Genomic DNA, 14,303 nt, shown 5'->3' on the forward strand with positions numbered 1-14,303 from the left:
TTGGCATCAAAAGCTTGTTCCCCACTTAAATTAATTTCTATTTATCATGCAGCCAAGTGAGAAATTAGAATGCCTATTACTAAATACATTGTATAGCATGTTAAGTCAAAGAATTTTCCTCAAATAACCTTAAGAAGTTACTTTTGAGATCACCAAAATAAATATTTATATTTTAACTACTGTAAATGATAACTGGAAATTAAAATTTAGGGTAGACTATATTTTGGGGTACCCCTTGGATTATCACCAAATTATTGTTTCATGTATGGTTACCTGAGTATTTTACAGTGTATCTTCACCACAATCACGCATTACAACCTATCATGATGCGATTGGTTGTAATGCGTGATTGTGGTGATTTTGATTTCTCAGGGCTTAGTTTTGCATTGGATGTTGCTTAGGAAGTATGTTGCTTATTTTGTGCTTTACACCGTAAAATGGCTGTGATAAGATTAATCTGAAGTTTCTATATGATTGGAACGAATGGGAAAAAAACACTAATTAATTGGTGTGTAAATGAAGGTTTACTCAGTAATCATTTTAAGTGCTCTGTTTGTACGAAGGAAATGCACTTGGTCGAATGTAAAGATTGTTCAGATGGTTTTGAATGGGTTTGTCGCAAGAAAGATTCAAATGCTAACAAAATAAAGCATTCCATTAGAATGGGATCATGGTTTGAGGAGAATCCTTTTAGTATTATTGAAATTTTGATTATGTGGATGTGGATGTATGAAGATAGTAATTTTGGGGTCTGATTAATGGCTAGACACCCAATTTAGAAAAATAAATTCTTTTAATGGATCAAAACACGTACACAGCCATAAAATAACATGAATCTCAACGATGAGTAAAACGAGTACATGAACTTGTAAAAACAGAAGGCGGCCAAAGTTCTCTTTTGCAGTCGTGCAGAGATGATATTCTTATCGCGCATGCGCGATGAGCAGAACTTGAAGTGCCGAAGAAATGTGTGTGTGGAGGGGGGGGGAGGTAGCCCCACATAATAAAATGATTAAGACTGAATTAAATATTAACAATGATTGGATGTGGGTGTATGAAACTAGTACTAAAATGATTAAGATAATTAAATATTAACAATGATAAGAGCATAACTGATTAGAAGAACTTTTGTAGGGATGTGTGTGTTGATTGATATATGTATTTGTAAAGGTGAAATGATTAGAGGTCCTAGCGTGATTGTTGAAATAGACAAGAGTGAATTTGTTAAAAGGAAATATAATAGCGTAAATAAAGAAAGGGAAGTGGGTGTTTGGTGGAATAAAACTAGGGAGCGGAAGTATTTTTTTTTTTTTTTTTTTTTTTTTTTAAGTGGTTGAGGACAGAAGAAAAGAAACTTTATTGGATGTGATTCAACGGAATATCCTACCTGGGACAACGATCACATCTGATTGCTGGAAGTGTCATATGATTGTCTTTTTGATAATGGGTTCGTTCACCTCTCAGTAAATCATGCAGTGACATTTAAAGATCTGGAAAGCGAAGCTCATATCAACACTATTCAAAGATATGTGGGGTGTAATAAAAAAGGGATTTTCGAAAGGAATGCCACCGGTCCAGCACTACGGAGGATATTTTTTATTCTTATTTTTGTGAATTTATATGGCAGTGACAGTAGACATATTCTAGTTCAGATCATTTTAGACAGTTTTTGGATGCTGTTAAGGAATTCTGTTTGCCACACACTGAAGACAATTTTTACTTAATTTTTTTGCTTGAATTAAAATGCAGTTTATTGAGATTATATATTTTTTATGTTTTATTGCATTATGTTTTGGACACCATTTCACTGCGAAGGGCGTTGCATGTAAACAGGAATCGTGCAAAAAAATTGCCAAGGTTTACCCTGATATATATTTTCCCCAAAATATTATATACTGTATTTGAGAGTGGGCATTTTATTTTTCCACTATGGAAGCCTGATATTTATCTAAACATGTGATACATTTAATCATTGATAAATCACAGTGATTAATCAAAACACTTAACTAAGTATAGGAAAATCATTTAGTTGGATTCATTTTTTAAATGTTCTCATACACTAGGCTTCATTTTACTCTTGTGTAAATTAATTTAATACTTGATAATTGATATATGCGGACATTTTCAAATAAAATCATATAAAAATTAGTATGATAACAATTGAACTACTGTGTTTGCATTGAGAATACAAAATAATCATTTAAAAAAAATTATCACTTACAAAAATGTGCCTCTTTCATAGCAACTGCAGCATTATGAGCACCTTGAACTAAGTGTCGTGCCCAAAATGCTAAATCTCGATGTGTTTCAACTCTCATTACACGTGATTCTACACCTTGTCTAGTTCCCAGTCGAAGAGTAAATGTTGTTACATCTGTAATGCCAGGCACACTGACACCACTTGACCGTCTTGGTGTACTTGAATGAACCAGTCTACAGAAATATATTTGAAAAGTAACATTTTAATTCAGAAGTATTACATTACAAAAGAAGATATGCTCAATGCAGCTCTCATTCATCCTAACCTAACTTTCAGTCTTGGTTCCAAAACCTTCCTAAACACTCTATGGAATTAATTTCCATGTCACAAGGCAGCTCGTTTCTATTTATTCATCAATCATGCTATTTGCCCTTCACTTTGATTTATTTATTTTTAATTTGTAGCCATGTAGAACGATACTACTTTCAAATAGATCCCAAACTTTCTGAACCACAGTGCACTAAAAAAAAAAAAAAAAAAAAAAAAAAAAAAAAAAACCTCAATAAAAAGCAAGCCTTATACATTACCCACACAATTTTATTGGCCAGTACCTTTAAAATCTACCATGTAAAAATACAATAAATAATTTATTAAGTCATTTCATATAATCATTAACCCTCTTGAGCATTATGACCAATTTTATCCAGCCATCAGAAGCTTTGCTAATTGGCATATATTAGCCTATAATTTAAGACATTTTGCTCTCTTACTTTCCTTAATAATGTAAATATTGTCTTAATGAATGTAAGTTTATAAAAATACACACTAAAATAAGTAATTATACAAACTCAATTGATAAATGTTGTTTAAATACCGATCTTCATGATGGATTTAAAATCCTGTGCCGCTGAGACGGTTAATTTGAATGTCGGTGATCAGGATGAAGATATATGTTTAACACATTTTGATGAATATGCTATGTCAGTAATTTCATATATCATTCAGCATATGAAAAGCAGCTTCAGAACTTTTGCTCTAGAGGTAATACTTCTCTTCTGGAAAAACTTGTTGTTTCCTCTTTGTATTCCAGTTGCCAGAGCTTCAAGGAGGTTGAACTTCTACTTCCACTCCAATTTTGAGGTAAAACACCTTGGGGGTGGTCTGAGGTGTTCTCCCTCAAAATTGGAGTGGATAATAATAACTTTTATTTTACTTAATTTTACAATAACTTTTATTTTACACACACACAAAAAAAAAAAAATGGTGACATACAAACAAGAGAAGAAAAGGTATACAAATTTATTTTTAAAAAATAATTACATGCTTCGTGCGAGAAAATGCATGCATGAAATCAAGCCTGCATTTCAATATTGCCAGTAACCTGTACATTATTTATTAATCATCTATTTCAAATGCATGAGAAATTAATAACGATATTAAAGCTGTTACAACCTCTCCCCCAACGGATAGACTTTTTCTGAAGGGAAAAGTTTTGTAAAATTTTGAAAGTTTATGAGCTCGGCCTTCTTAATTATTTTAAGAGGAGGAAATTTCTCCCACAAGTTCCAAACTTTAGACCAAAATTTTAACTTTTCAACAAATACTTTTACACCACATTTAAATAGAAAGAAACTGGAGAATGTTCAAATACATCAGATGGGCATGCATTAAATAATAAAATAAATTTTAAACTTGGTTACATACACTAAGAGTTATTGTATTACTTAATTCTACTCAGAACATCTACATTCTTGTGCAAAGATCCTTTGCGATGAATGAACTTAAAATTATAAGGTTGTAATGAAAGTGCCCAGCACATCAATCTAGAGTTACATTTGGCGTTGGATTGTAGCCAGACCAAAGGGTTATGATCAGTTTGAATAAGAATTCTTGCTGACCATACAGATAAAAATGCAGTTTCTTGATAGCATAGATGATGGCAGTGCACTCCTTTTCAGTAGTACAATAATTCTTTTCAAATTTAGTACATTTTTTGCTTATATACAAGATAGGATGTTCATGTTGTTCATCATCTAATTGGCATAGTGCTATACCTATGCCATTGTCTGAAGCATCGGTTTGTATAATAAACCTTTTATCAAAGTCGGGAGCATATAGAATTGGTTTCTCGCATATCAACTCTTTTAAATTTTTAAAAGCTTTGCCACATATTTCAGACCATTGCATATTTCCTTTTTTTTGTTACCCCCTTCAAAACATCTGTGAGGGGTGAAGCAATTTCTGAAAATCTTGGTATGTACTGGTGATAATACTCTACTAGTCCTAAAAAAGCCCATACTTAAGTTTTGGTCTTAGGTGTAGGATACTCCTTTACAGCCAGGATCTTTACTTCATCTGGGGTTCGTTGTCCTTGTCCCACAACATGGCCTAGATATCTCACTTGATCTTGTACAAATTTATATTTTGATGGTTTTAGTCGTAAGTTTGCTTTCTGTATTCTGTCTAGAACAGAAGTTAAGTTTTTAAGGTGCTCTTCCCAGTTTTCTGAGTAAATGGCAATGTCATCCAGGTATGGTACAGCGAATCCTTCGTATCCAGCCATGACTTTAGTCATAACTTTGCTAAAAAAATATGGGGCCATTTTTTAATCTAAAGGGTAAACGTAGAGGCCTGAAACTTCCAAAACTAGTTACAAATGTTTCATATTTTTGGGCTCTTTCTATTAACGGAATTCGCCAGTAGCCTCTAGATAAATCTAATAGGGCAATATATTTTGCTTTTGCTACAGTTTCGATACATTCTTCAATATTAGGCAAAGGATAGTATTCAGTTTTGGTAACAACATTCAGTTTACGATAATCAATACAAGGCCGAGGATCCTTTGATGTAGATTCTATCAAAATCATGGGAGATGTATAGTCCGATTCTCCCGGCTCTATAATTTTAAGATCGCGCATTTTCTGAATTAACTTTTTGAGAATTTCAGTCAGTCAGGGTGACAGTATGTATGGCTTTATTTGTATTGGTTCGTTCTTTAATAGCTCAATATCGTGACAAACTAAGTTTGTTAGTTCAGGATTATTTGGAAAACAACCAGAATATTTCCATAAAACCTTTCGTAAATCTTCTATTTGCTCGGGTTTCAACCTTTTCTCGAGTTCATTCTCCTCTATGATGTTCGAGAAATTTAATATACTTGGATTAAAAGGTAAATGAGGTATGTCCATTTCTAAGTCTCCTTCCACTCCTTGAAACTTACAATTTAATTGGTTTGTGAAATTTTCTGCTCTATTTTTCCAGGTCCTTTCCATTGTACTTCTAGTTTATTTTGACGATTCGTTGATAAAACAAGAACTAAATTTCCTCCAGCAAATTCTCTTTTCACTGTGTTTCGATCGTATTATGTTTTCCTCCGTTGTTGAGCTTCTTTCATGTTTTCCACAGCAAGTTCTGGCATTTCTTCATTCGATTAATAAGTTTGAAAACGTAATTGACAACATTATTACTTTCTTCAGTCGGTTCTAGCCACTGCTCATAAAGTAAAGCGAGTGGCACTCGTAGGTTTTTACCATAAACCAGTACTGCTGGTGTAAAGCCAGTGCTTTCGTGTGTGACTGTTTTGAGGGCAAAAAGAACTGATGGTAGATAGTTCTTCCAATCAGAAGGCGCTCCTATACATACGACTCTTAACACCTTTTTTAGCGTTCTATGGAATCGTTCAACGGGATTACTCTGCGTACAGAGAGCTTCTTACATGTTTAATGCCGAAACACTCCAAAAATTCCACTGTCAAAGAACTGACGAAAGAGGTCCCCTTATCTGTTTGGATCACTTTTGGGAAACCTATACGACTGAAAATCTGTAAGAAAGCATTGATCACAGATGGCGAAGAAACCGCAACAGTATCTGGATATTTGGATGACGTACATAGAGCTATAATAATATATTTTTTCCAGTATTTGAAATAGGTAGCGAACCAACAGCATCAACATTTATTTTAGTGAATATTTAGGAAATGGCTGGTACTAATGTCATTGGAACCTTCTTTTTGTCATTTCCTCTTTCAGTGCGCCGACAAGCACCACAGGTTTTTACAAAATCTTTGGTTTCTTTGTAAGACCTTGCCCAATAAAAATATCTAGCAAGTCTGTCTTTCATCTTTTTGATATCCAAATGACCAGAAGTTCCTTCTTGGTACATCTTTATAATTGACAGCTTGAGTTTTTCAGGTATAACTACAAGCTGTCTTTCAAAGCCCATCTTATCCCCGTTTTTTTAACTAAAAGCTCTTTCTTGTCAGACTATAGTTCTCATTTTTGCATGTACCTTCTTTAACTTCTTGGACGATTTTAGGCAGTTCTTTATCAATAAGCTGAAGTTGTGCAACTTCTTTTGAGTGAATGTTTACCAATTTCATGAGAGCTTCATCTTCTGTATTTAGTTCCGGTAATTTAACTTCTTTTCAAAGATATCTCTAGATGCTTTATTTTCTTCCTTCATCGGCTCCAAGATCTTCTCTTCAGCTATTTCTCTTTCACAGCATTAACCTGGTGAGGACAACTATCAAGCTCCTTTCCTTGTTTATTCAACAGCGCAAAAGTTTGATTGCCTAATAAATAACTTCCTTTCTAATAATGGGAGCCTTAGTTATTACTTGCCCAAAATCGCAATTTAGTTCAATCTCAGCCAATGGTAAACAGGTTGGAATCAAATCTAATGGTTGCTGCACCCACACATTTTCACCTGTCAGCATTTCCGGCATGATGTATTTGCGACAAACTATATCAATACTAGCACCTGAATCCCTTAATATAGGAATTTTATGACCATTTACGTAACCCATACTTATATAAGGTAATAGAAATTTATCCTCTGGTTTTGCACTCATTCTGTTAAGATTAGCAGGAGATTCAGTACTATTCTTAAGTTTTGGACATTAGGATCTTAACCCAGAAGTTGCACCAAGAAAAGTTACTAGAGTGGGCACGTGGGGTATCGCATACCCCAATATTTAAAATATGATAAAAATAGTTTTATTTAGTTTTAAAGCTGTTTTCCTTGTTCTCGTGTATTATAAATACGTGAATACTAATTGGGTTTCAAAAAATTAATTTCCAAAATAATCTTAGAGTTAAAATTAAGATAAATGAAAATAATAAAAAAATAAACATCATGCCTGTAAGTTTCATTGCATCTCTAATACACAATGCTAACTTTATTTCTTTACACTTTGAACGAAATACATTCATGTGTTCTCGGCACAGAATGTTTTCACATTTTAAACATTGCATTTACGTTCGTCTGTCCTTGGTGCGAGGGCAATTTATCACATCTTTCATACTTAGTTGTTTCGAATTTCATGTATTCGTTTTAATTCTTCGTCGAAACTTGTGCTATTAATTTGCATGCAGTACGTCAGTTTCTTGGTAAAGTATTAATCTCTGATCTTTCTTCAATACTTTTTTTCACTAATTGTAATGCTAAGTCTTTCAAAAACAGACTTCTGTTCCTGATTGGTGGATTAGCACTTGAATGTAATATAATTCAAGCATTTATTACAGCAACATTCAATGCACGAAAGAAAATTACCATTGGCCACCTCCTTGTTATTCTGGCAATTGACTAATTGGCTGACATTTCGTCCCCCATATCCACTGCTCCTTTAGTCACACTATAAAAACATATAATTCCTGACATTTCATTTTCTTCAATAGTATGATCATTATATAATGTTGAAAGCATAAGAACAGTTTTTCCTTTTTTAGGAACATTAGGAATTAATGTTTTATCTTTTTCGAAACCAAAACAGTGTAGAAAATATTCCTAGTTTCATCTTCAGTTTCCAAAATGCAATCTTCCTCACTTTCAATTTCTAATAAATCTCACAGCCGTTGCATCTCCAATTCATAGAGATGAATTCCACTCTCAATTCATAGGGAGTCATTCTTTTTACCATAATGCGGTTAGAAATTTTCAAGTATTTAATGTCAAGTACTTTAAAATCACTTGCGAGTAGAAATATTTACTCTTACACTCTTTTTTAACTTCTTGGACGATTTTAGACAGTTCTTTATCAGTAAGCTGAAGTTGTGCAACTTCTTTTGAGTGAATGTTTACCAATTTCATAAGAGCTTCAGCTTCCGTATTTAGTTCCAGTAATTTAACTTCTTTTCAAAGATATCTCTGGATGCTTTACAAGATCTTCTCTTCAGCTATTTCTCTTTCACAGCATTAACCTGGTAAGGACAAGAAATAAATTTCTGAACTAAATATTCGGTCAGAAAAACACTTATGCGGACAGGCGCGTGGGGTGTGTTATACCCTATTTTCAACAAAATACCAATAAATCTTTTCTGAAACACACAGGCAAAGAAAAGCAGTTTTGAAAGTCAACCACAACTAGAAACTCAGCTACTGAATGCAGCACAGAATTTCAGTTTCACAAGTTAGGAATATTCACATATATGTAGGGATGCGGTATAATACACCCCACGCGCTTTCCCGCGTGTTAAATGTTGATGGGATCCACACTGATAACATTGTGGCATCTTCTGTGTTTCATATTTATCATCTGGACATGGACTTCTAGGTCTATGGAACCAGTTTTGCAAATTAAATCCTGATAACATTTTTTTTTTTTTTCAGTTTTATAGTTTTATTTTTATTATCTGAACTCACCTTACTTTGAGTTAGCGCATTGTATCTTTCATTCTGCTGATCCACAACAGGCTTTTTTTGAAAGTTTCAGCGAACGTCTTCATAGACATCAAGTTTTTCAGCTAATTTTTTAGATGAAATCATTTCTACCCACTCATCAAGAAAATGATCTCGAATTTCAGGAGGAACTCGACATTGAAGTTGGTTAAGCACCATCAAATCTAGCAAATGATCAAAAGTCTCAACTCCTAGACCAGTTACCATTCTTTGCAATAATTTTCTATTTCATAGTTGAAATTCACCCATATAGATTGGGTACTCTTTTGATGTTTCATAAATTTCTGCCTAAACTTTTCCGGGTTTAGCTTAAACCGTCTTCACAATCAATTCTTCACGTGTTCATAGTCTTTAGCTTTATTGGAGGGTTCTCTAGCTATTGACTTTGTTACTTCGTAAGGAAGTAGTCCTAGTAAATGAGATACAAATTCTTCTTTATCAATTTGAGCCCATTCTGCTTGTCTTTCAAACAACAGCAAATATAGACTGATATCTCCTGTCTCATCATCAAATTTCTGCATAAGGTGACGCAGTTCCGTTTTCGGCTGGACTTGTCCGGCAGTCTGAGACTTTGTGTCTGCTTCAAGTCTAAATCTCTAATTCATACTGTTCTTTCCTTCTCCGCTCTTCTACTTCTTCCTGTCTCCTATGTTCTTCTCTTTCTTCCCTCTCTTTCCCTTACTTTCCATTCTTCTCTTTCCTCCCTCTTTTTCCGTACTTCTATTATTGTGTCTAAGACTCCTTTGACGAATACTTCATCATAATCTCTTCTTTCAACAATTTTCTGTTTTAAATCGACTATTTTTAAATCTGCAGTCACATGAACTCCCAGTTCAGCAGCAAGATTTTGCAAATCTTCCTTACGAGCTCTTCCTAAGTAAGACATGGTTCCTATGTTTAAAATTAACGAACACTGTGTTCTTTACACTTCCTCAAAATAGCTCAAATCAAATACTTTAATTTAGACAACTAAAATGAATATTAAAAATAATATACAATACGGTAATAAAATAAGACAACCAATATTAACAGAAAGTAATAATCTGGTATCACTAATTTTAGAAACAGATAGTTTAGTGATGAAGTAATAACATAAGGCAATTCAATATTAACAAGAAGTAATAATTCGGTATCGCTAATATTACACTCAGTGATGAACTAATAAAATAAAAATATGCACGATTATTCGATCTCAGCCGGTACCTCCAAAATAATTAAGACTGTGATACTTCTTTAACAATTTGAAGTAAACTCCAATGATGGAACACAGCAAACGCTTTTATTTTACACTAAAAAAAAAAAAAATGACGACATACAAACAAGAGAAGAAAAAGTATTTAAACTTATTTTAAAAAAATAATTACATGCTTCATGCAAGAAATTGCATGCGGCTCTCGAGCAATACTGCCAGTAACCTCTACATTATTTATTATTCACCTATTTCAAATGCACGAGAGATTAATAACAATATTAAAGCTGTTACAGAGGGTGTGCTGAATATTTGGATAGTTTTAGGAAAGGCATATAATTTAACTGTCAAACTCAAAATGTTTTAGAAGCTATAAAGATACAAACTTTACCATGGTTCTATGTTAAGATACATAAAACAATTTTAGACATTATATATGGCAAGATGCTCTTTTATAGCATGTTTAATATTAATTCTTAAAAAATGCTTAAGGAAAAATTGTAATATTCAAACACAATTACTATGCACTTTGTATTTAGCAAACAATCATTCAAATTATGGCAGAAAATTCAAATGCAAAATACCTAGTATGAATAAGAGGTATACTGTTTACAGGAACAACCCATGCTTCTTTAGTCCAAGGCACAAGATCATACAAGAGGAGATCACGATCTGTGATTGCTAAGAATACTGGTCTCCACTGTACAACGCCAGCATCATCATTAATCTGAAATGAAAATTACTTCAGATATAAAATTTAAAATCAAATTAAATTTCCTTAAAAATTTTCTGACAATATGATATTAAAATGATGGTACTTTTTAGTTAATGGAGCGCCAACTGTAATTCTGCAGCAAGGTGCCAAATTTGGTTTCTAACAATATCTCTGACTGCTACACAATGACATTATTAAGTGGGAAAGATAACCATCAGTCCGATAGTTTTTCCTCACCAATTTCCAGCCTCCCTCAAAAGCACCAATATGGATTAAATGACTTAGCAGTACAAACATCAGCAAAAAAATACTCAGGTTAATAGAAATTCATGTGGCATCAATTGCAAGATAAGAACCAATACTTTAATTGTTTGCATTCCCATGAAAAGTCAGCAACTCGATAACAACTTTTTGATGAACCTAAAGGACAGTTAATTATAAAGGATATAAATCCACATGTACTCAAATACATTTGTGGTAAACACCTACGTGCATTGGCTATTATGGTACGTACATTCAAAAACACACCAAAATATTGCAATTTTACCAAATGTTGGAACCAGGAATATGAGTAATTAGAAAGTACTAATGATCCAAATGTTTTCACAGTACTTACAGAAAATCCCATCGACCATTTTCACCTATTAAAGAAAAGATGCCGAACTACGCGATGTTTCGCCAAAAATGGAAAAGTCTTCTTCAAAAAGCTGGGTTTGGTGTAACCTTGATTACACATGCGAATTATAATTCTTGTGTAAAGACTCCTTTCTCCCCTCTATCACATATTTTTTAGGGGAAAAAAGTGATTAAAATTTGGGACCTGCCTACTACAGAATTTTTTATTATTATTTGAGGTGAAAAAAAGAATTTTGCAAGACTTTATTTTCTTGCGAAAATTAAAACTTAGCAAAAATTATTTGTTTTTACTGTATATCTCCTTAATGAAAAATTAAATATAAATAAATGATAATATAATAAATTTGAAAGAAAAGAATAGAACGTTTTTTCTTGCATTTAGTAAATGGGTTTGTTTGGTTTGGAACGGTCTCTTGTGGTCGATGGAATTTTCCGTACGTACCGTTTTCAGTAATGTTAGAAACTGGTAGGTATATATATATATATACCCCTTGTATAATATGAAATAAATATGATAAAAACCTATGAATTTTAGAATGTATTCTGGTTTTCATGACATACTTATTCTTTTCACAAAGCTCCATATATTTAGGATTGCCTCCTAAGGTTGCCATTCTTTCTTTAGTTGGATTTCATACCAACATTTAAATCTGTCCCCAACTGGTGCTCTATTAACCAAAAAGTACAGAAATATCTCATTTAAGTTCAAGATTTAAAAAAAGCATATAAAGTATATAAAGGTATGTACTTTTTCAGACAGCCAGCCCATATGTTTTAGTTCAGCTCTTTCAAGAACATCTTTTAACAGATGCCCAGCTTCTACAACTGCTTTTGACATCAAGGTATCTACAGCAGTATGTACTGCATTAAACCATGCAGAACACTGAGCAGCATCTGGACATCTCAAGACACATGAGTGGCGTCTATCAGGAGAATGAATTTCCAATGTTCGATTATCAGCATCCGGCATTGTAAGATTACGACACAGGTGGCACAAAAGCAGTGGTACCTGTCTCACATCAGCACGGCCACTCTTTCGATGCACTTGAGATGATGGCAGAAATCCCCCTTGTTGAAATTCCCATCCCACTTCGGCCAGTATAGCCCCTTTACGAAAATAAGGAGTCACTTCTCTCAAATATTTTACTAAAGAAGTAAAATAAAAATTAATTAAAAACTTCACACAGAAGGAAAAGCAGCACAAATATAAAATTTAAGAATTCTAATCTGAATTTTTATACATCTTTTGAAATTTTACTACTTTTCATATCATAAAAAAATTAGCCTAATTTTAAATCTTGTTCTTTTTGATTCGTAAGTTGCTTGCATTTTTCCCTTTTCAGTTTCACTTTTTTAATACATTGTTTAAAATTTTTATTATTATTATTTTAAAATATTCAATCATTTCTGATGAAAATAAGTGCAATTGACCACAACGTACAAACAAAAGAAAATACATTACTTTCCAAGAGCATGCAAAAAAAAAATTCATATAACATTTAACTAAATTTTTTTCTTAGCATTACTAGAAATAATTGTAATACTAACTAAAAAGTCAATCAATTTCTATTAAAATTAAATAAAAGTCATATATATAGTTCTTAATAGTCCTTCCTTACATTTGATTATTTGTTTATACATATATATAGAAAATAAATCTACTAATTTAATAAATTAAAATTAAATTAAACATTTTTTAAAAAAAAATGCATATGTGAATGACCGTAGAGTAGGCAGGAGACAGACTTATCAAGGAGAAGTTGCCTCCAAACCTAACTCTCCAATCATTCAATTCGTGTTTCGTCATTCATGCAGGCAAGGGTAAAAGTCAAAACCAAAAGTAATTCCAATAAAGTGGTACCCTTAGAAATTAACATTTAAGTATTAACTTTTAAGAATTAAAGTTCAAAAAGGAAAGTCTTTTGAGTAACAAGCAAGTAAAGTCAAGAATTAAACTTTTTCTTAAAAAATTAAATTTTTTTAAAATTAATTTTTTATGAAATAATAAAATTATATTTTTAAATATATATTTGTTTTTTAAAAATTGTGAATTAGTTCCTTTTGTTTCTTATTAGTTTATATGGATTATGTATAGTTCTTTTATAGTTTCTTTTTATTGATATGCATATTCGTGTAGGGAAAGTTTCTGTAGACAAGGATTTCTAAAATACATTGGCTTCTAGATTTTTTATTATTTTATAAAAAATTAATTTTTAAAAAATTTAATTTTTTAAGAAAAAGTTTAATTCTTGACTTTACTTGCTTGTTACTCAAAAGACTTTCCTTTTTGAACTTTAATTCTTAAAAGTTAATACTTAAATGTTAATTTCTAAGGGTACCACTTTATTGGAATTACTTTTGGTTTTGACTTTTACCCTTGCCTGCATGAATGACGAAACACGAATTGAATGATTGGAGAGTTAGATTTGGCGTAAACTTCCCCTTGATAAGTCTGTCTCCTGCCTACTCTACGGTCATTCACATATGCATTTTTTAAAGAAATTGTTTAATTTAATTTTAATTTATTAAATTAGTAGATTTATTTTCATGGATAGATTTTGCACTTGATTTGCTTATGCTTCTGAATTTAAATGATATTGTAGATTAGTTCGAGAATTAAATCTTTTACATGTTTGCACATTTTTTAAAATTATTTTCGCTTTTTTCCTTTTTTTAGAATTTAAATTTTTTTTTTTACTTTTATGTATTTGTTAAGAATTTAAATTTGTTTAAATTTAAATTTCATTCCTTGCAGCAATGGCGCAAAGAATATTTAATTAAATATGTATTTAAATTTAATTTTTTTAATTAAATTCAATTTATTCTTATGAAACAATTATATGTATATATAGATATATATAATGTTGTATGATCTTAAATTCACTTAG

General features: G+C 32.0%; 1 protein-coding gene across 1 annotated transcript in view; it reads right to left on the reverse strand.

Moving 5' to 3' along the window:
- The window catches only part of Syn1 (Syntrophin-like 1), a 51,481-nt gene that overhangs the window by 24,678 nt on the left and 12,500 nt on the right, over positions 1 to 14,303 (reverse strand). Inside the window, exons 2-4 of the mRNA XM_035358248.2 lie at positions 12,164 to 12,561; positions 10,649 to 10,791; positions 2,222 to 2,433 (exon numbers count right to left, since the gene is read on the reverse strand). Of these exons, the coding sequence (XP_035214139.1) occupies positions 2,222 to 2,433; positions 10,649 to 10,791; positions 12,164 to 12,561 (753 nt within the window). The remainder of the gene's footprint in view (positions 1 to 2,221; positions 2,434 to 10,648; positions 10,792 to 12,163; positions 12,562 to 14,303) is intronic.

The sequence above is a fragment of the Stegodyphus dumicola genome, chromosome 10, assembly GCF_044657685.1.
Source record: "Stegodyphus dumicola isolate Sdum_Otavi_A_Nest chromosome 10, ASM4465768v1".
NCBI lineage: Eukaryota > Metazoa > Arthropoda > Arachnida > Araneae > Eresidae > Stegodyphus > Stegodyphus dumicola.